Source organism: Rattus norvegicus, chromosome 3, assembly GCF_036323735.1.
Source record: "Rattus norvegicus strain BN/NHsdMcwi chromosome 3, GRCr8, whole genome shotgun sequence".
In the NCBI taxonomy this organism is placed as follows: domain Eukaryota; kingdom Metazoa; phylum Chordata; class Mammalia; order Rodentia; family Muridae; genus Rattus; species Rattus norvegicus.
The window spans coordinates 64,726,726-64,747,054 of NC_086021.1; the positions used below are offsets into that span (position 1 = coordinate 64,726,726).

Below are 20,329 nucleotides of genomic sequence, written 5' to 3' on the forward strand. Positions count from 1 at the left end.
CACGTTTTTCCTGGAGAGGTGTGCTGACCCACTCTTGAGAAAGAAGCATGTGTGTCACTGGGCGAGGAAATGTTCACAGTGAGCAGCAATGGTCTGGTGGGACTGGGCCAGCACAATGCCCCTCACCTCCCCAGCTACTGGGGAAGCTTGGCCACCCATGAGGAAGCTACTGAGAGATGGACAGTACCCGAACTCTGTCTGCGTTCATGCCTCAGGGCCTTGGGACCAGAAACACAATGAGAACTGGCTCGCCCTTCTGGAAGGATGGGGGGCTGCATGTCCCTGCTGTCGTCCTGTGCTTCAGATGCTAGGCACCCCCAGGATGAGTCTTCCCTGGTAATCTGCTCCCTCCCATGGCTCCTGCCTTACTCCTTACTTCCTGCAGAAGGCTGGGAGTGAGACTCAGGTGATGTCAGCAGTATCAGAGCCAGCTGTCAGGACTGCAGTGTCTGTCTCTGTCTCTGTCTCTGTCTCTGTCTGTCTGTCTGTCTGTCTGATGATTAACCTCAGTCACCAGGGCCATGTGTAGGGGAAGCTGGAGTAGCTGCAAGCACAGGGCAGAGGTTTAGGAGCCAACTGATGGCGTAGTATTTATAGAGGGCCCCAGCAGGAGCAAGCGTCAGACAGCTACGTGGGAGGCGTCTAGAGACAGGTCCATGCATGCATGTATATAGGGAGCAACTTTCCTGAACACTGGCTTCTGAGGTTCTCGTCACCATGTCCCCAGCTCTGATGAGGCAGACTGCAGGTCCCGCTCTTTCCAAAAGGAGCATTCGAATGCCCTTGCAATATGGGCTTTTACTCAGTGTTCTTTGCTACTCACTGAGTGTGTAAGACTGGTCTGTTGTGTGGTCAAGTCGTGTTTACGCATGGGGCATGTATTTTCACAGATATGTAAATTTCCCACCCTAGGACAAACGTTGTTCACTGGCGTTTCCCACCACCGATGGCGGTGTGGGTAGTGTCCAGTGTGCATTCCCCTGACCTGTTTCCCAGCTGCTGTCTGCTGAGGTTCTTCCCAATGAGGAGTGAGCGTCCCCTCAAGCTTCTTCATCTCTCGGTTACCCCAGCTGCTGAGGGGAGCGGGCACTTTCATATGCTCACTAGCACTGACTTGCTCTTTTATGAAGCATTTGTTTCTCCTGCTTCCCATTCGTAGCTGAGAAGTCTGCCTCTTGAAGCTGGAAATTAAGGATATATTTAAAAACAGTCCTCCAAGCAGGCATGGGGATGGCACCACAGGATGCTTAAGCTTCTCCTTCCTCCTGGCAGCAGGTCTCTCCTTTCTGGGGAGCATCTATCCTATCAGAGCCATGCTGCCCACTGAAAAGCCGTTATTTTGGCCTAGGTTGTCATTGACACCTGCTATTGTCCTTTCTTGGACATAGTTCACATGTCAGCAGAAGCCAGGATGTAGGTGGGTGGAGGCAGTACCAGTCACGTGACTGCTCTCTCCCACTGGAGCTGTGCTCCACCACGGGATCCCAGTGGCATCCACCCCAGCACCTTATTTTTTCTTTTATAGCATAGGATCTAACTTGTTAAAAAGGTCTTACATTCCGGCAAGGCAGGAATGATGAGTGCTTTTGATTTGTCTCAGTAATTTTTTTTATTTGAAAAGGATTTTGATTTTTGTTTATGTCTCTATATGTGTATACCCCAGGAACGAGGGAGCCCTTGGAGGCCAGGAAAGGGAAGTAGATTCTCTGGAGCTAGGGTTACAGGTAGTTTGTGAGCAGCTTAGTGTATGTGTGGGGAACCGAACTGGGATCTCCTGGAAGAGCAGCGAGTGCCCTTTACTGCTCGCCGGCGTTGAAGAGAACACTCGTCTGTCTGTGATTTTCTTTTGTTGAGCAGAACAAACCCCGTCTTAATGAGTCTGTGGCTTAAACAAAGCAGGGTAGGGCTTGCTAAGGTGTCGTTGCCCTCATAGCTCTAAGTATAGCTTGACCTGAGTTGGAGACCTACATAGGATAGTTGGCACATGGCTGGCCTGACAGTGCTGCCTGTCCACTAGGCTAGCAAGTCCGTGTGGCCTCAGTTTTATCCTCGTTGGTCTCACCCCAGAAATGCTCAGTTGTGACGTCTTCCTCACAACTTAGCAGCTGGCTTCTGGTGCAGTGAAAGTTGCCCATTTCCAGAGACCCAGGACATTAGTGTCGTGCTTCTGTGCTCCGTGGATCCCAGCTATCCCAGAGCCCACCCAGAGTAAAAGGGAGAAGGGACGCACACTGGAGGCAACAAGGCACCTGAGCCCTGGATCTGCACCTCCTGACAGTCCCCTCCACCCTTCTCCTTCTAGCGCTGACTGCCGCGGCTGGGAGAGGAAAGCTGGAGATCTGCGAGCTTCTGCTGGAGCGTGGAGCGGCCGTGTCTCGGGCCAACAGGAGAGGGGTACCCCCTCTGTTTTGTGCAGCCCGCCAGGGGCATTGGCAGGTACCCAGGGGACCCCTGGATGCTTCAGGAGTGGTGGGGGGTGGGGATGCGGTTCACTGTTGAGACCACGTGTGGCCCTTGAGGCTCTTTCTCATCCCTGGCTTCTTCACGTGTCCTTGTGACTGCTTCTCAGAGGCCAGCAGGACAGACACAGTCAGCCAGGCAGACTGGCCAGAAGACTGGTGGCCATGCCAGAGCCACAGTGGTTTCCTAACTCCAAGAGCTGTGGAGCGGTGGAGGGTTCACTGTGGCAGCCGATCTGCTGCTGTTATTTTAGTAGTGTGTTCTGGAGAGATGGCTCGGGCGGTTAAGAGCACTGACTGCTCTTCCAGAGGTCCTGAGTTCAAATCCCAACAACCACATGGTGGCTCACAGCCATCTATAATAGGATCTGATGCTCTCTTCTGGCCTTCTGGCGTGTCTGAAGACAGCTACAGTGTATACACGCACACACACACACACACACACACACACACACACGTGTATATATGTATATATATAATAAATTAATTTAAAAAAGAAAGAAAGAGGGCCACCATGGGGGTGCTTCTCGGAATAGCCATCTTTAATTCAGGGAAACAGGCCATTGTTGTCCAGCAGCTTCTTCCTTTGTTTTGAAACAGTGTCCGCACCTCTGCCCACACTCAGTACCATGTTACCTGGGTTGTGCACACAAACACCCTCCAGACCACTCGTTACAGAACAGTGCCTGTGACTAACCCTCTGCCTGTCTCAGTGTTTCCCAGCTCACGGGGGAGGTGGGAGGAGTTTGCCGCTGAGTGAAGTGAGAACGTGGGATGTGCCACTTGTGCCACTCCAGCAGTATAACAGGCAGGTAACGTGCCCAGGCAGCCTCTAGACTGACTCAGCGAATAGAGTGGCTTCCTCCAGCACAAGGAGTATGTGGGGCTCCTCCCTGGGTTTCTGATTTTTCTCCCTGACGTTAGCAGCAGGCGTGGCATAAAGCACACTGCCAGTGGTAGAGGTTCGCTTTGAGAAGCTCTGCTAACAGCTGTCCTCCGAGGACAAGCCACCCCCCTCGTGCTGCATCTTAGCAATGTATGTAACAAGGGTTCAGAGTCCCTCTCCTGCCCTAGACCCTTCTCTTGTAACTGTAGTCCCCTCTCGGTATTGTCCACAGATGTCAGGTCTCTTAGAACGGCGCAGTATTTGCATTCAGTCTTATAGACTGAATGTAATTGGTTGGTTGTATCTTTCGCTGCAGAATCCCAGATACAAAGGGCTCTGTGCTTCTCCTCAGGACCAGTTTGGAGCATTAATGGCATCTTCTGGCACCTTTCTATGCTGAGTTACTGCTGCCTCTCCCCCCAATGTGGCTGTCCTGTCATCACCTAATGGTGACAGGCATGTCCCGTCTCTATTTCTACCTGATATGTGGTCCTTGCACTTAGAATAACTGAGCACACTGAAAGAACATAGAAGAAGGTTTGGTTGAAACAAATGCAGCAGAAAGATGGTTTGGGCCCCATGTTTTCCATGCTGGTTTTCCATGCTTCTTTCAGGTCGTGCAATTGCTTTTGGATCGGGGCTGTGACGTGAACCTGAATGACAAGCAGGGTCGGACACCTCTCATGGTGGCTGCCTGTGAAGGACACCTGAGCACCGTGGAATTTCTCCTCTCCAAAGGTGTGGCGTGTTGCAGTGCACGGGCTTCTTTTGCGGGAAGGACTTGGTACTTTTGGCTTTAGAAAAAAGTTTGAGAAAACTTTAGACGTCTTCTAAGGTGTGGTGCAGCCTGGGTACTTATGGTCCAGCTTAGCGTGTGGGACCCTCAGCAGCCCAGGTTTACTCATGTTCTGTGAATGTGTTACTAGTCTTCAGGCAACCCATGCCCTCTTCAATAAGGCATTTAAAAGAACCAAATTAAAAGTAGAAAGCAGACAAGGGAGATTTACTCAATGGGAAGACGGACAAAGATCCAGCAGCCCAGGTCCATCTTTGGAGTCCTGAAGTGAACTACACATTTAACTCAAGGGCCAAGGGTATATACATCTAAGCAGTCCTGGTCAAGGTGCGGTCCCTGACCCATCATTGTCTGGACTTCCATCTTGTCCTGTTAGGTGTTCAACAAGTTATTAAAACTCCAAAATCTCTTTTTGAGAGACAAGTTCTCCCTCTGCCTGCTGCAGTTCCTTCTCTCAACATGAGATTCTTGGGGAAATTCCCATTCTTTGAGATCCATTGTTCAACACAGTCCAAGAGTAAATTGAGAGACCCAAGTCTCTCTTTAGGACATCTTCATTTCTGCCAACCAGTTATAAGTGGACTCTTCTCTTCAGGTGCTGCTCTTTCTTCCCTGGACAAAGAGGGCCTGTCGGCATTGAGCTGGGCTTGTCTGAAGGGTCACAGGGCAGTGGTCCAGTATCTGGTCGAAGAAGGAGCAGAAATAGACCAAACAGACAAAAATGGCCGTACTCCCTTGGACCTGGCCGCCTTCTATGGTGATGCAGAGACTGTGAGTACTAATGGACATTCACTTCTGGTGTGTGTACCTGCTCCTGTGTGTGTCCTTGTTCCTGTGTGTGCACTTCTAGTGTGTGTATTTGCTCCTGTGTCCATTATGTGTCAGCATGGAAATTGGTTCATTGTACCGTGCAAAGCTGTGTCTGACATGGACTGTGTGTGTATATACACGTGCCCACATGGTATATGGGATCTTTTCACTTGTCTATAGTTCTGTTATGTGCAGTTCAATCCAAGTCTATTAGTCAAGATTTTAATGCACTTAAAGATGCATTTATCTATTATGTATATAATGTTATGCCTGCATGTGTACACATTCCTGTGTGCCAGAAGAGGGCACCAGATCTCATTATAGATGGTTATGAACCACTATATGAGTGCTAGGATTTGAACTCAGGACCTCTGGAAGAGCAGTCAGTGCTCTTAACCTCTAAGCCATTTCTCCAGCCTTCATGCATGCTTAAAAGCCTAAAAGTGCTAAACCTACATATATGACAGACATGGAGGGGAACATGTTTACCCTATTCATAGTAATATCATGTACTGCATATAAATAAAATACCTCCATAGATCATTCAGAAGCCACTTTCACTTAAGAAAAAAGCATTAATTAGCCAAATAGTTAAATCATAATATATTAATTGTTTAAAATTATTTTTAGTTATGATTTCAATTCATAAACTAAGAACTGGGAGCTGATTTTCAGGGCACATACCATGCCTGCATCAGGCTGCACATCCCTGACCTCTGCAGTCACCAGCATTAGGGAGCTGCTAAGACTCAGCTCTTATAGTCCCGTGGTCTGATAAGAGGGTGACCTAGAGAGATACATGTTGTGCTATGGAAAGGCAGTGACCTGAGGCTTTAGTTGTCCATCCATCAGAAGAAATACCACTGGACAGACATCTCTGAAAAGACCCCATTCAACCTTTTGGGCTGTGGCTATATGCTCAGAAATGCACTGGCCGATCATATATATGGTAGTCCTTTAGGCCTCACACAGCCCAGGCTGGCCTCAAGCTGTCTACTGTAGCCAAGGTTGGCCTTCACTCCTGATCTTCCTGCCTCCACCTGCCACACATTCTGATGGCAGGTGTGTACCACTGTCCTTGCCAGTTTTTCTGCTTTTAACTTCCTAAGGACACCCCACCAGCACACAACCTCAGGCTGTGTGAATCTGTGTGTCTGGAGAAGCCATTGCTAATTGCACATGAACAGGCAGGGCAGGCGGATCCTGCACCTTGGCACACACATGTCTGCCCGTGGGCTTCTTCCTCATCACTACCATTGTCACTGACATCGCCAACTGTTGACAGCAGAGAGATTTTCACCATCATAGTGCCCTCTCTTGGGTGCCACATTAGTTTTATTTCCAACCCCCATGACCAGAGCCATCTCAAGTAGGTATCAGCTCAGACTGGCACCCCCACTGTCAGAAGGCAGAACTGGGTAGGGGTCTGCCCCTTCCAGGGACTGCTGCTCAGGTTTCTGCTGCTCCTGCTGCTGCTGTAGGTGCTGTACCTGGTGGAGAAAGGAGCCGTGATAGAACACGTGGACCACAGTGGGATGCGCCCCCTGGACAGAGCCATCGGTTGCCGAAACACCGCTGTAGTGGTTACACTGCTGAGAAAAGGAGCCAAACTAGGTCAGTGAACCCTACTTCCATTTAGCAGAGACAGGGGGTTGACTGCTAGCATCTTACCTGAAGACCCCAGGAGTACCTGCTAAGGGGCCAGAGTGCACAAGCTCCCCCCACCAAACACCACCCCCCATCCGCCTTCCTGCTCCTTCTCTTCTGTCTCATTGAACCAGTTGTCCAGAAAACAGGTTGCATATTATTTGTGTGTATGAATACAAGTGACACACAGAGATCAAAGGTCAGTTCACAGGAGTTAGTTCTTCTATCTCCTGGCTCCCCAGCCTTGGCGACGAATGCTTCTGGCTGCTGAGCCATCTTGCTGGCCTTTAGCTTATAGCATTCTTTCCAGGTAGATAGAGAACAGAGGCTAAGGAGGAGATCCCGTCTTTGAGTGGACCAGACACTCACATCAGAAAGTATTAGTGTCTTAACTTTTTACTGCTGTGATGATAGCATGGTCACGGTAACCTACAGAAGAAAGAGCTTACCGAGGAGTTAAAGTTCAGAGGGCGAGTCCATGACCATCACGGCAGGGAGCATGGCAGTGGGCAGGCATAGTGCTGGACCAGTAGCTGAGAGCTTAGATGTATTTCAGAAGCATGAAGCCTCTGTTAGAACTGGGAATGGCATGGGCTTTTAAAGCCTCAGTGCTCACCCCTGTGATACACCTCCTCCAACAAGGCCACGCCTCCCAATCCTTCCTAAACAGTTCCACCAACTGGAGCCCAACCAGTCAAGTGGAGGAGTCCATGAAGATCATTCTCCTCCAAAACACCTTACTCTGCTTTACTTGCAGGCGGGCTGAGCTCAGAGAGGCCTGGGTAGACTTAATCAGTGACAACTTGATGAGAAAGCAGTGACTCCACTGCACACAGTTTCTGTGAAGGAGGCCCTGAGGAGGCTCTTGGAGCAGGGATGGGCATATATAGGGTTGTGTGGAGGCCCACATAAGTGGCTAGTAGAGCATCACATGGATTCTGCATGAATGCAGAAACTACCAAGGTGCCCCTGGGTTTGTTTGCTATCCAGGCCCTTTGACCAGTAGTAGTTCCGGGTATGGGCAGCTACATAGAAAATAGTTTTGTCCCAATATTAAGCAGTTTCCCATTTTTACCTTGATCTTGCACATAAGTAGTAGGGATGCCAGCTTTTTACTTGAAGAAAGAAAAAAAAGGAGGGGGGAGCTCAGTGGCCTCCCAGGGTAATAGTAAGTGGCAGACTGCATGTGTGACTAGCAGTGTCCCAAGGCTAGGTTAGGGGCTAGAGAGAAGGCTGTAGCCAGTGTAGACCAAAAGAAAAGTTGGACGGGAGACCCAAGCTAAGACCTCAGAATGGACGAAGGTCAGAATACAGGAGCCTCAGGACAGTGGCCTCCCACCCTGCCATACTGGATGCTGCAGAGAATGAGGAAGGAGCCTTTGAGGGTTTAATGCTGTCAGGGGAAAGCAAGCACCTTAGTGTCTGTTGTTAGAACAATAAGGACAGCTTTTGTGGGCATCAGTGATTCCTCATGGGGGCTGGCATGCCATAAAGTAGCTGAGAAACTTTAGCGTCCTGCTGCCACATGCACTGAGACCCAGCCTAGTACTGCCCTTGCGATGAGTTCTTGCAACTTGTACTGTGGAGTGTGGGGGCTGTGGAAGAGAGCTGCTGCCTCTGGGCTGAGGAAGCACCCCTGACGGTGTGTTTGTTTTGCAGGAAATGCCGCTTGGGCGATGGCCACTTCCAAACCTGATATTCTGATCATACTTTTACAGAAATTGATGGAGGAAGGAAATGTGATGTACAAGGTAAGTGGCTTTGTCTGTTTCTGTGCTGCTGCAGCTGCTGCTGCTGCTGCTGCTGACCTGGGGCCGCCCCTCCATTTGGTATTGGATGCTGTAGCCACACAGGGCAGTAACTTTGTAAGAATGGGAGTTCCAAAACATTCCAGCGTGACCTCTTGTCTAGATGCCTGTTAATCTCCAGACGGCTGGGTCTTAATGGGAAAGGACTCCTTGCGTTGTTGCTAATACTCCAGGCGGTGGCTACTGCATGAAGGAGAGCCACTGCTGGGTCAGCTGGCATATCCCACAGGAAGGTCCCTTGGCTTTCCCACCTTTCAAGGTTCCAGTCATGGCCCTGGGCCTACTCAGGAGGAGCATAGCAAAAGACACCAAGAAGCATTACAGAAGGAAAGAGTGTTTAAGAGAGGATGGGGCAGTAACTACAGTCGGCCCCTGAGCCTGGCTGCCCAACTCTGAATCCTAGGTTCTGCTGGTAGGAGGAGGGATCTGAGTCTTAAAAGTTGTCCTCAGGGGTTGGGGATTTAGCTCAGTGGTAGAACGCTTGCTTAGGAAGCGCAAGGCCCTGGGTTCGGTCCCCAGCTCCGAAAAAAAAAGAACCAAAAAAAAAAAAATTGTCCTCAGAATTCCTCGCATGTTCTGTGGCATGCATGTGCCTACCTCATACAAATATATACAAAATAAATATTTAAAAACCATTCAGTGTCATCGTCCCCCATCCCCCCGCCTTTTACCTTTCAGTTTTTGGTTCTACACATTTGGGAGTTTTAAGTATTTTTAGTGATATTTTTATTTAATGTAGTCAAGTAATGCAGTCTCAGTTACTCAGGAGTAGTTAATTTTCTCAGCTTTTCCACATTCCCTCAGAAATGGAAAATGTGACCCACAGCTTCATTAATTTGACTTTAAAATTTCTCCAAAGAGCTACCAGGTTAGATCCGTGGTGGGTAGCCAGCGGCGTGCGCTTCAGGCTTTGCGGTCCGTGTAGACTAGCCTGCCCACTGCGGGTTCAGAGTCCCGGGTCATATGTGCTCAGGCGAGGGAGTGTGTCTGTGCCCCAGGAAAACCGCAGATTCACGCCTGCGTGGTGGGCAGCTACACCAGGGTTAGGTAGATGTGCCGACCATTTACATAGATGAGTATTCTTTCAAGACCTGTAATTAGGTGGAATTAAGAGACTGGGGCAGGGGCGGGGGGACCCAAGACTGTGACTGCTTTAATCCTTTTCACTACTAGGGAGCTTTATTTGGTATGTTCTTGTTTCTTTTGGTTGTTGTTTTTTTCATAGTAACAAATAACCAAGCATATAGCATGACCCGGCAGGGTTCCCAGCTTGAAGTCCGTTGGAAATTGAGTTCAGGGTGTATATTGTTGTGGCTTTGAAGTGGTTTTAATATGGATTCTGCTAGGTAATTATGTCAGAAATATCAAGCCGTTTCCAACAGGGTGCAGTTCCCGCTGTGCAGCGAGGCTGACTGAGCAAATGGATTTCCTGAGCCTGGAGAACGCTCTGCCTGACTCTCATTTTTTTTAAAGCTGGTTCTTCCGTGCTTCCAAAAGAAAGATTATCATTCTACACCGAGCTGCAGGTTTATCCACGAGGCGCTAGCTGCCTTAGAAACTACAGCATTTTTTTTAAAAATCTGGTTTCTATTATACTTGAAATTAAAATGTATTTCAGAGAAACATGGTTCTTGAAATAACACTGGAATTATATTTGTGAGAAAGATAATTGGATGCAGAAGATGGAGACTTGGCGACTTTTGCAGTTCGCAAACACCTTCTGGTTGAGCCATCTTTTTCCTTGCCGTGGTGTGAAAGCCTGTGAGGACCACGCAGGCTGAGAGCGTTCAGACTGTTCCGTGTCCTGGTTCCCACTGAGACACCTAGTCGTCATCCAGGCCTTTTCATGTGCCGTGAAGACTTTGTGTGAGGGTCTTCAGCATGGTGGTTCATCTGAGAGCCCCTGGGAAAGAATAACTCTGTGTGCTTTTTGAATCCTAGAAAGGGAAGATGAAGGAGGCAGCCCAGAGGTACCAGTATGCCTTACGGAAGTTCCCTCGGGAAGGACTCGGAGAAGACATGAGGCCATTCAATGAGCTGAGAGTCTCCCTCTATCTCAACCTGTCGAGATGCCGAAGGAAAACCAATGTAAGCTGGAAGCTGTTGTCCTTCCCAGTTCTTTGGCAGTAGGTGAAGGTCATGCCCTCAGCCCAGTCTTGGGACTGACTTGGATGCTGTGGGAGCCTGCTGCTGCTCTCAGGGGCCTCCCAGAGGTCACAGCCACCATCCACCTCACAAAATGTGTCCTAGGTTGACGGGAACTGCTTAGGTTGAACTTCCTTTGCTTTGGTGAAAGCAGCAAATGCAAGCTGTTCTCTCCCCACCATCGGCAATGTCCCCACCATCGGTGATGGTGCCTGTGGTATCAACAGCCGAGGACCTTTTCTCTCCACATCCAAGAGAAGTCCAACACAAGCGTCCATTACAGTTGACCTGCCTTTGTGGCCCATGGGTTTGTCTAGTCAATACTCCCGGTTTATAATCAATGGCGGTCAACTTGTACTTTGTTAGTGGTAGACATCTTGTAGTTCTTACTACTGATGTTTTGAACATCACCCCACCCCCACACCCAGTGTACCTGACCTGTCTGAGGCCCACACCTGCCCTGCACACAGATACACACAGCCGGCTCCTGGCCTGGCCCCTCTGCTGACTTTGCCTTCTGTGTGCTGCTGCACTGCTGTCTCCTGAACCATAACTGCTGCTTCTATGCCGGATGCTTAAGGAGAGTCACAAGCTCCGATTCTCTATCTTAAACAACCAGACTGGGGTGGGGGTGGGATAGGGGCGGTGCCCACCCTGCCCCCAGAACCGTGAAGGACCCTGTGATCTGCTACCCTTAGGGCGGAGCTCCTAGGAGACAGTCCTTTCTCTCAGTGCTGCTTCTGACATTATTTTACTGTTGACACCAGGACTTTGGCTTGGCAGAAGAATTTGCTTCAAAGGCTCTGGAACTGAAACCGAAATCCTATGAAGCCTTTTATGCCCGGGCAAGAGCAAAAAGGAACAGCAGGTACTGTCTGGGGTCACCCACGTGACTGCTGGGGCATTTTCCTAGGAGGTCAAACCTGCTAGTTTGGTCTGAGGGTGTTTTCCTTCATCAGAGTTATTAGACACTTCTCATTGCTTTCAGTAAAAAGAACAGTAGCTTCCCAGAGGCACGGTCGTGGGAGTTACTATTAGTGGCTGATGTTTTCTTGACATTCGGGTATCTTCCTCACCGCGCCCCAGCATAGAACACCTGCTGAGTTCCTGTCTCATAGAAGACGGTCAAACAGGGGTGACAGAGGAACAGAAGAGGGTTATGTCTGAGTTAGAAAGGGACATGAGGAGGGCCAGAGAAGGCCTCAAGCAGAATCAGCATTTAGAGGGACAGGGTTCTGTGAGCAGGATCCTGGCACCCTCTACCCTGGGGTCTTTATAGACACATCAGAGATGCAGAGTCACAAAGCCCCGGGTTAGAGTGCTGCACTGTTCTTGGCTCAGCAGCTCTGGGCCAACCGGGACTTAACCAGCAAGTCCTTGGACCTCTCCCCTTTCCCTGCAAGGACAGTGAGCTTAGGGACGGTCCCTCCGGAGCATGTCACGTGTGGTTTCTAATTGTATCTTATGCTTTCGTATGAAGGCAGTTCCTGGCTGCTCTGGCTGACCTGCAGGAGGCTGTGAAACTCTGTCCCACCAATCAGGAAATCAAGCGGCTTTTGGCCCGTGTTGAAGAAGAGTGTAAACAACTCCAGAGGAACCAGCAGCAGAAACAGCAGGCACCCCTGCCGGCTCCACCCAATGACTCTGATAATGATGAGGAGGCCCCAGCCTCTAGTCTAAAAGACCACTTCCCCATTGAGGAGGCAGAGGAGGAAGACACCTCTTCACAAGAAGAGTCCATTTCCCCGACTCCCAGATCCCAGCCACCACCATCTGTCCCTTCCCCATATATCCGCAACCTTCAAGAGGGATTACAGTCCAAAGGCAGGCCAGCGTCCCCACAGAGCAGGGCAGGAATCAGTAAGTCCCTGAGAGAGACTGTAGCTCAGCCAGGTTTGGTTATGCAGCCGACCAAACAGGCGCAGATCGTGAAGACCAATCAACATCTAGGTTCTGGGCAATCCAGCATGAGGAACAGTAACACCAAAGTACAGGTCTCTTCTCAGAACCCTCCCCCAAGCCCAATGCCAGGTAGAGTATCTGCAGCCCCTGCCGTGAGCAGAAACCAGCATTTAGAGGGAACGGGTCCCTTCAGTACAGGAACTGGTTGTGGTCACTTCGGGGATCGGCTGGGCCCCAGCCAGAGCCTCCAGCTGCAGCGCGGTGAGAGCGGCACTGCGTATCCTCTCCCGAGCAAAGTCAAAGCAGCCGAGAGGCTCCTGGCTCACGCCTCTGTGGCTGTGGACATGGCCCCTCCGAGCCAGGGTGGACCAGTGAGCTGCAGCGATGTGCGGCACCCAGCTTCCCTCAGCAGCTCCGGCTCGTCCGGCTCTCCATCCAGCAGCGTAAAGATGTCGAGCTCCACCAGTAGCTTGACTTCAAGCAGTAGCGTTTCAGACGGATTCAAGGCCCAAGGACCAGACTCTAGAATCAGAGACAGAGGTACAACTCAGGTGCAGGGTGGCACTGCCGAACACAGGCCCCGCAACACTCCATTCATGGGCATCATGGACAAGACCGCCAGGTTCCAGCAGCAAGTCAACCCTCCGAGCCGCTCCTGGCACTGCCCGGTGACAGAGGGACTACTGACAAACACAGCCACTGCAGCCGGCCTGCAGACTAACTCTGAGAAACCCGCCCTCAAGCCCGGAGGATATTGTAGCCAAGCCAAGCCGTGTTCAGTTCCCCCCCTGGGCATGGGTGTCCACAATGGGGCTCAGGTGAAGGAGCTGGAAGAAAATAAGTGCCAAATTCCAGCCCTCTGTCAAGACAACAGGAAAACTAAGGGTGTGCCCCATCTCTACCCGGAAGGCGTCTCTAAGCAGCCGCTTCATGTCAGTACGGAAGCCCACAGGAGCCACCTCACTTCAGCGAAACCAAAGCGATCGTTCATAGAGTCCAATGTGTGAGCCTTAAGCAACCCCTGTGTAGAATCTGGAGTGCAGTCTGTTGGCTCGTGGTGATAAATAATGTCTTTTTTTCATAATAAAAATTACCTGTTAGCCATATTTTCCACCTCTTGGGTGGATCTGATGCCATTGACATATTAAAACTGTAGGATAAAACTATAGTTAAGTAGCTAGAAATCAGCCATAAACAGAAATACTAAACAGCATTGAAAACCGTTGTCAGCTTTTATCTGGCGATTTAAAGGCTGCCAAGAAGACATCAACCAATGCCGTTCTCTTAGGAAATCATTTGGTTTGCTAAGTGTAAGCGGAAAAAAAGAGAAGGGGGGGGGGGGAAGTCCACTGGTAAAAGTTTTTTAACTCCTGACGTCATAATATCTCGAAGTGTATTCTGGAAAAGATTGGGGGCGGGGATTTTTTTAAGTTCCAGATTCCTTAAGTCAAACCTGTCCTTACATATGTGTGAAACTTGCAACCTGAGTGGTATCTAGCTGGATGTCAATGTGACTTTTTTTCTGTCAGTGAAATACAAGGGCACCCATGTATCATTCCCGTCATGGTGGTTACGCAAGGTGACCAAACACCGACTTCCATGATATGGTCATCTGTAGAGTATTTTTATTTTATAGCCCCCTTTTTGGAACTATATTTATGCTTCACAGTGTTACTGAGAAGAGGGAACAGGCTAGCTAGAATTTTGACTGGTGTCCAGGTCAGAGTTGGGCAAAAGTCCCAAAAAGGGCACTCTTAGTGGCGGCAACAAATTAGCCCTAACTGGTTCCAAAAGTGTTCTGGACAGTGACCGTCCCCGAAACGAGCCTCCAGTGTCCTGTAGGGACAGTGGTCAGACAGGATCCTTGAGGTCTGGGTGATGGTTTTGTTTCCTTACGCAGCCCGCTGTTTCATAGTCACTTGTTATGTATGTATGTGTATATATATGTATATATATAGCCCATTTTATTCAGGCTTGTAAATAGAACTCAAAGGAAGCTAATCTGAAGACACACAGCAGGACCCCGCCTGCCATCTCTCCGCATGTTCTTTGTGAGCGCTATGCTGGTTACCACACAGAACGATGTGTTATCATGGCTTGTCACAGAATACCCGCAATGGCACTTTATCTCATTTGTACGGATGTACAGACACCTCTGAGGTGCTACTTAAATCCAGGCTGACATATTTTTCATCTGTAAAGATAAGGTACAAGAATGAACCTTGGTTTGAGGTATTTTTATATGAAAATGGTGTTATTTGGAAGATGTTCAAATGCTGGTTTGAGAGAGGTGGGGGGGCAGTATTTTATATGTCGAGATGTGAAATGTATTTTCTAGATCGGGGAGAAGGAAGTTCTATATTTGCAGAATGTTTTAGACATGAGTATCCACGATGCTCCTCTGAACATCATTAAGGTTTTGTATGGAAAGGAACCTTGCAGCGTCATTCAGTGTGTCTGTTCCTGTGTGTTGTATGCTTTGTACAAAAAGCTAGGTCGTTGTTCTAAGCTCTCTCTGAGTTCCGCTTTAACTATACGGCTTATTTATTGTTTTCTTTAATATTTGTGAACGTCTTACTCTTTGGTTATGTAGTTTGTTTCTGCACAACTACTGTACTTTTCCACACAGAATAAAGACCATTACTTCACGTGGGTTGGCATTCATTGCTCAGCGGGTAAGTAGACAGGGACACCTCTGCCATAGTTCTCCGCCTCACTTTAATGTCACCCTAAAGAGTCGAAAGCACTTTTAATATATCAGCAAACATGTTTCATTTTAATTTCAGAATGAGGTGGGAGCTTCTAGAAACTCCAGAGTACTCTACTGTCATAATTAGTGATTTTGCCTTAAGTAGGAAGAAAGCAGGAGATGAGCAGTGTACACTAATGGTCTCTCTGGCTGCAGATGACTGTTAATGGCGGCACGCTGGGCCCTCTCAGGACAGCTGCGTCTCCAGCACATTTGCAGTGCCTTCCCACGGAAACTGTCTTTATGCCCCCAGATTTGTCTCAAACCATGAAGAACAGAGATTGTTTTGGTTGTCTGGTGATAAAACTCTTACATGAAGTATTTTATATTTTTATATTTTTAATTTAAAAAATTTTAAAAACAGACTTTCCCATATGCATACAGAACTCACAGTATCTCCATGGTTCCCTGTTGTCCAACCAAGGCCTCCTCCCATAGCTTCCCTGCACTCGCTCAAACTCATGACCCTTCAATTATTGTCACACACACACAGTCTTAGTCAGGGTTCCTATTCCTGCACAAACATCATGACCAAGAAGCAAGTTGGGGAGGAAAGGGTTTATTCAGCTTACACTTCCACATTGCTGTTCATCACCAAAGGACATCAGGACTGAAACTCAAGCAGGTCAAGAAGCAGGAGCTGATCCAGGCCAGGGATGGCACCACCCACAATGGGCTGGGTCCTCCCACCTTGACCACTAGTTGAGAAAATGCCTTACAGCTGGGTCTCATGGAGGCATTTCCACAACTGAGGCTCGTTTCTTTGTGATAACTTCAGCTTGTGTCAAGTTGACACCTAAGACCAGCCAGTGTACACCCCTAACCTGCTGAGTCCAGTTAGTGTTGCTCAAATGGACATGCATTTAGGGCTGGATAGCCCATCGGGGAGCTGGGCCCTGGAGACTATGACTTCCTTTCAGCAGTCATTAATTGCCTATAGCTATCGTCTAGAGGAGATCTTATGAGGTCTCGCTCATTGTTGGCACCATTCTCAGCTGTTGTTTTTCAAGTATTTTTTAAAAATAATTTTCCATATATGTGTTTATGACCACTCCCCCAGTTTCCCTCCTCCTACTCCCCTGTATCTCAATCACATACCATCGGAACTCCGTGGTTTGTTTTGTTTTTTACTAACCTACTAAGCACAGTTAGTGCTGTGCATGACGTGCATAGGTGTGCAGCTGTCCCTGGAACAAAGGACTCTACCACTGCAGACACCTTCCAGAAGACTCTCCCTCCCTTGGCACCTGCCAGGAAAGGGTAACTTGGAATCTGGAGCTTAATACTAATTTAGTTACTCTTTTTGCCAGTAGTGTGGCTTACAAGCCTGAGCATCTCCAGTCTTCAACACTATTTCAGAGGTAAAACACAAGAATGGGCCAGGAGGGCCAAAGGCAGGCTGACAGCTCTCGTCTTGACCAGTCTGTACAGTGAGTAGCCAGCGTGTGAGGAGAGACAGCTTCAAGTCGCTGTTCAGATTTGGTTTGGTGAAGACAGAACATGATTGTTATCCAGGAAAGAAGTGAAACCTCCTTTGGGAGGCTCCAGGTCAGAGGCCCTGTTCCCTCCCACTCCTGAAACAACCCTGGCCCGAGGCGTCCAGCAGGGGGCGTACCTTCCCCCCAATTCTGTGGTGCGGTCTTGGATTAGGTGTTGAAGAGGGAGTTGTTTGGCTGCTTCTGTTTATATAAAAAGGGCTAAACTTTAGTTTTCAGGCATTTTGCTCTATTAACACCTAAGACATCTTTAAAAATGCTTTCAAATTGCCCTTTCTAGAAGCGGCTTTCAGTGATTGTGACCTTTTATGTAAAAAGCTAGCCAAGCTTCCAGTAAGTGTGTGTATGTGTCCATATATATATACATATATATACATATATACTATATATGACAAAGATGCTTTAATGGCGACTGTCTTCTAAATTAAAATGTTAGAAATAATAACGATTTCTCTCCGGATTGTAATGCGAAGCACCTCTTTGCAGAACCCATTTCTACCTGCTTTGCTCACAGTAAAACTGTGAATCACGTAGAATAAGATATAAGATATATGACCTCCTATAGGAATAGACGGAGGAGGGGGTCTGCCCAGGATACAATAGATAGACAGTTCAGCATCTGTCCAGAAGCTCACAGTGCAGTGGTTACAAAGGATGGACATTATTTCGGCAGCTAGGTTTGGCAATTTGCTGTAAAGGAATTTACTCACTGTGTGTTTATGAAATGGGAAAAAGTAAATGCTGTACTTACATAATTTATTCCCGATTTCGTTTTTTCTCTTTGTTTTGTTTGCGGGGGGGGGGGGGAGGGCACACGGGTTTCTCTGTGTAGCCCTCGCTGTCCTGGAACTCCCTCTGTAGACCAAACTGGCTTTGAACTTAGAGACTCACGTGCCTCTGCGACCCACTGGGATTAAACACATGGACCACCACCCAACTTTTCCTTTCTTTCCTTTTTTGTAAATTTCTAAGTGGTGTTTTGTTTATTTATTTATTTAGCAGACTGGTAAAACCTTGTGATTAAATGTCCACAATACTTCTTATTTAGAAAATATTTATAAGGTATGTTTATTTTATTTATATGAATATTTTGCCCATCTGAATTAAAGTCTGTTTGCTTTGTGCATTTCTGGTGCATGTGGAGGCCGGAAGAAGGCACTGGGTTCCCAGGACCTGGAGAGACGGACAGGGCTATAAACCACTGTGTGGACTCTGTAAACTGAACCCTAGTTATAAGGAAGGGCAACCAGTAATCTTAACTACCAACCACGTCTCCAGCCTCTCATCTACAAGATTTTCTAATTTCTTATTTTCTATGGTGCTACGTGAATGATAGAGCACTCTCTCAGTGGGCCACCCCTCAGGCCTTTTAAAACTTCAATTATTAGTTTGTATACACTCGAGTTGTTTGAGAAAAGTCTATTTGTTTACATCTTAAACACTGCCTCCCTAGTCTCTCCCGGCATCCCCCTCCCCTTTGCTGAGAGCCCGCCCACCCCCCAGTATTCCCAGTATTTCCCACCTCCCCTTACCACACACACACACACACATCAAGTCTCTGCAGGGATAGATGTATCTTCTCCCACTGAGGCCAGACAAAGCAGCTCTGGTGGGGAATGGATGCCACAGGCACTGCTTTAGGGACAGCTCCTGCTCCAGTTGTTGGGGACCCACACAGAGACTAAGCTGTATGTTTGCTATATCTGGTCCAGCAGCCTCGGTCCAGCCTGTGTATGCTGTTCAGTCGCAGTCTCTTAAGAGCTCCCAGGGGTCCAGGTTAATTGATTCTGTTTGTCCTTCTCTGTGAGTTCCTATCCCCTTCAGGACCGCCAATCCTTCCCCAACTCTTCCATATGAGTCCCCGACCTCTGTCCAATATCTGGCTGTGGGTGTCTGCTCTGCTTCAGTCAGCTCCCGGGTAGAGCCTCTCACGCATCATTAGAGTGTCAGGGATTGGTGCTTGCCCATGGGATGGGTCTCAAGTTGAGCCAGTTATTGGTCGGCCATTCCTTCACTGTCTGGTCCATCTTTGCCCCTGCATTTCTTTTTAGACAGGACAAAAGTTGGGTGGAAAGTTTTGTGGATGGGTTGGTGTCACTCTCTCTCACTGGGGGTCCTGCCTGGCTACAAGAGTTAAGCCTCTTCAGGTTCAATATTCCCCATTAGACATCTTGGCTACAGTCACCTGCACTAACTCCTGCGAGCCTCTCCCTATCCCAGGTCTCGGGGACTTCCTAGAGATTCCCCCCCACACACCCCCACTGGCTGCTGCAGGTTTCCATTGTCTTGGCCCTCTGTTGTTTCTCTCCACACCTGATCCTGATCCCCACCCATACACACACACCCATTCCCCTCTCCCGCCCAGTTCCCTCACTCCATCAGCCTCCTATATTTTATTCTTCCTTCTAAGTGAGATTCAAGCATCCTCCCTTGGGCCTTCTTGTTTAGTTTCTTTGGGTCTGTGGGGTGAATCATGGGTTCTTGTACTTCTTGGCTAATATCCACTTATCAGTGAGTACATACCATGCATGTGATTTGGGGTCTGGGTTACCTCAGGATATTTTCTAGTTCCATCCATTTGCCTGCAAAATTCATGATGTCTTTGTTTTACTAGCTGAATAGTATTCCATTGTGTAAATGAACCACATTTTCTGTATCCATCCTTCAGGTGAGGGACATCTGGGTTCTAGCTGCTGTGAACATGGTGGAACACATGTCCTTGTCGTATGGTGGAGCAGCTTTTGGGTGTGTGCTCAGGAGCGGTATCAGGAGGGCAGGCTGCTCTGAGATTCTTGGAGTAGACAGGCTAGGTGCAAACACATGGGCACCTGCCTCAGTTACTGAGCACTAGGCTACGGGCAGAGCCTGTACCAGGCTGTTTCTTTCATGAGTACAGAACACACATGCATCCAGAGCTAGACTGTAACTCACACTGTGGACCATGCTGGCTTCTAACTAGTGATACTGTACCCTTAACATGATCAAGCCGGACTCACAACCACGGTCTGGAACATGTGCACTGGATAAGAAGAGCAGGGACCGCCCAGTGGTGGTGGTGGTGGTAGCCACTTTTAATCCCAGCACTCAGGAAGCAGAGGCAGGTGGATCGCTGTGAGTTCTGCCTCGTCTACAGAGTGAGTTCCAAGGACAGCCAAACCCTGGCCCCCCAAAAACAAACAAAACTGTGTTTTATTTCATTTTGCATGTGTATGATTGATTGTCCTGGTGCATTAGAAAGTCAGAAGAAATGGATTCCCAGAACTGGAGAGAAGGTTGGTTTGTGACACTGTATAGATGTTATAGGTGGAGAATCAGGAACTTGATGAGTCTGGAAGCCTTAGGGCTGGTGGGATTGCTCAGTGGTTAGGTGTCTCAGTGGTTAAGAACATTGGCTGTGCTTCCAGAGGTCCCAGATTCAATTCCTAGCAGCTCACAACTGTCTGTAACTCCAGTTCCTGGGGATCTTGCATGCTCACACAGACACACATGTAGGCAAAACACCAGTGCACATTTTTTAAAAAGATTTTACACACACACACACACACACACACATACATATACTGTAGCTGTCTTCAGACACACCAGAAGATCTCATTACAGATGGCTGTGAGCCACCATGTGGTTGCTGGGA

General features: G+C 48.5%; 1 protein-coding gene across 6 annotated transcripts in view; it reads left to right on the top strand.

Moving 5' to 3' along the window:
* Positions 1 to 15,101, top strand: part of Tanc1 (tetratricopeptide repeat, ankyrin repeat and coiled-coil containing 1) — a 233,790-nt gene extending 218,689 nt beyond the window's left edge. For 5 of the 6 annotated variants that reach the window (XM_063283615.1, XM_006234204.4, XM_017591681.3 and 2 more), the window contains 8 exons: positions 2,303 to 2,436; positions 3,960 to 4,083; positions 4,737 to 4,912; positions 6,433 to 6,565; positions 8,258 to 8,349; positions 10,348 to 10,494; positions 11,319 to 11,419; positions 12,032 to 15,101. In XM_063283615.1, coding sequence (XP_063139685.1) covers positions 2,303 to 2,436; positions 3,960 to 4,083; positions 4,737 to 4,912; positions 6,433 to 6,565; positions 8,258 to 8,349; positions 10,348 to 10,494; positions 11,319 to 11,419; positions 12,032 to 13,460 — 2,336 coding nt within the window. In that variant the 3' untranslated portion in view covers positions 13,461 to 15,101. 6 annotated transcript variants of the gene reach the window in all.
* The last annotated feature ends 5,228 nt before the right edge of the window (positions 15,102 to 20,329 follow it).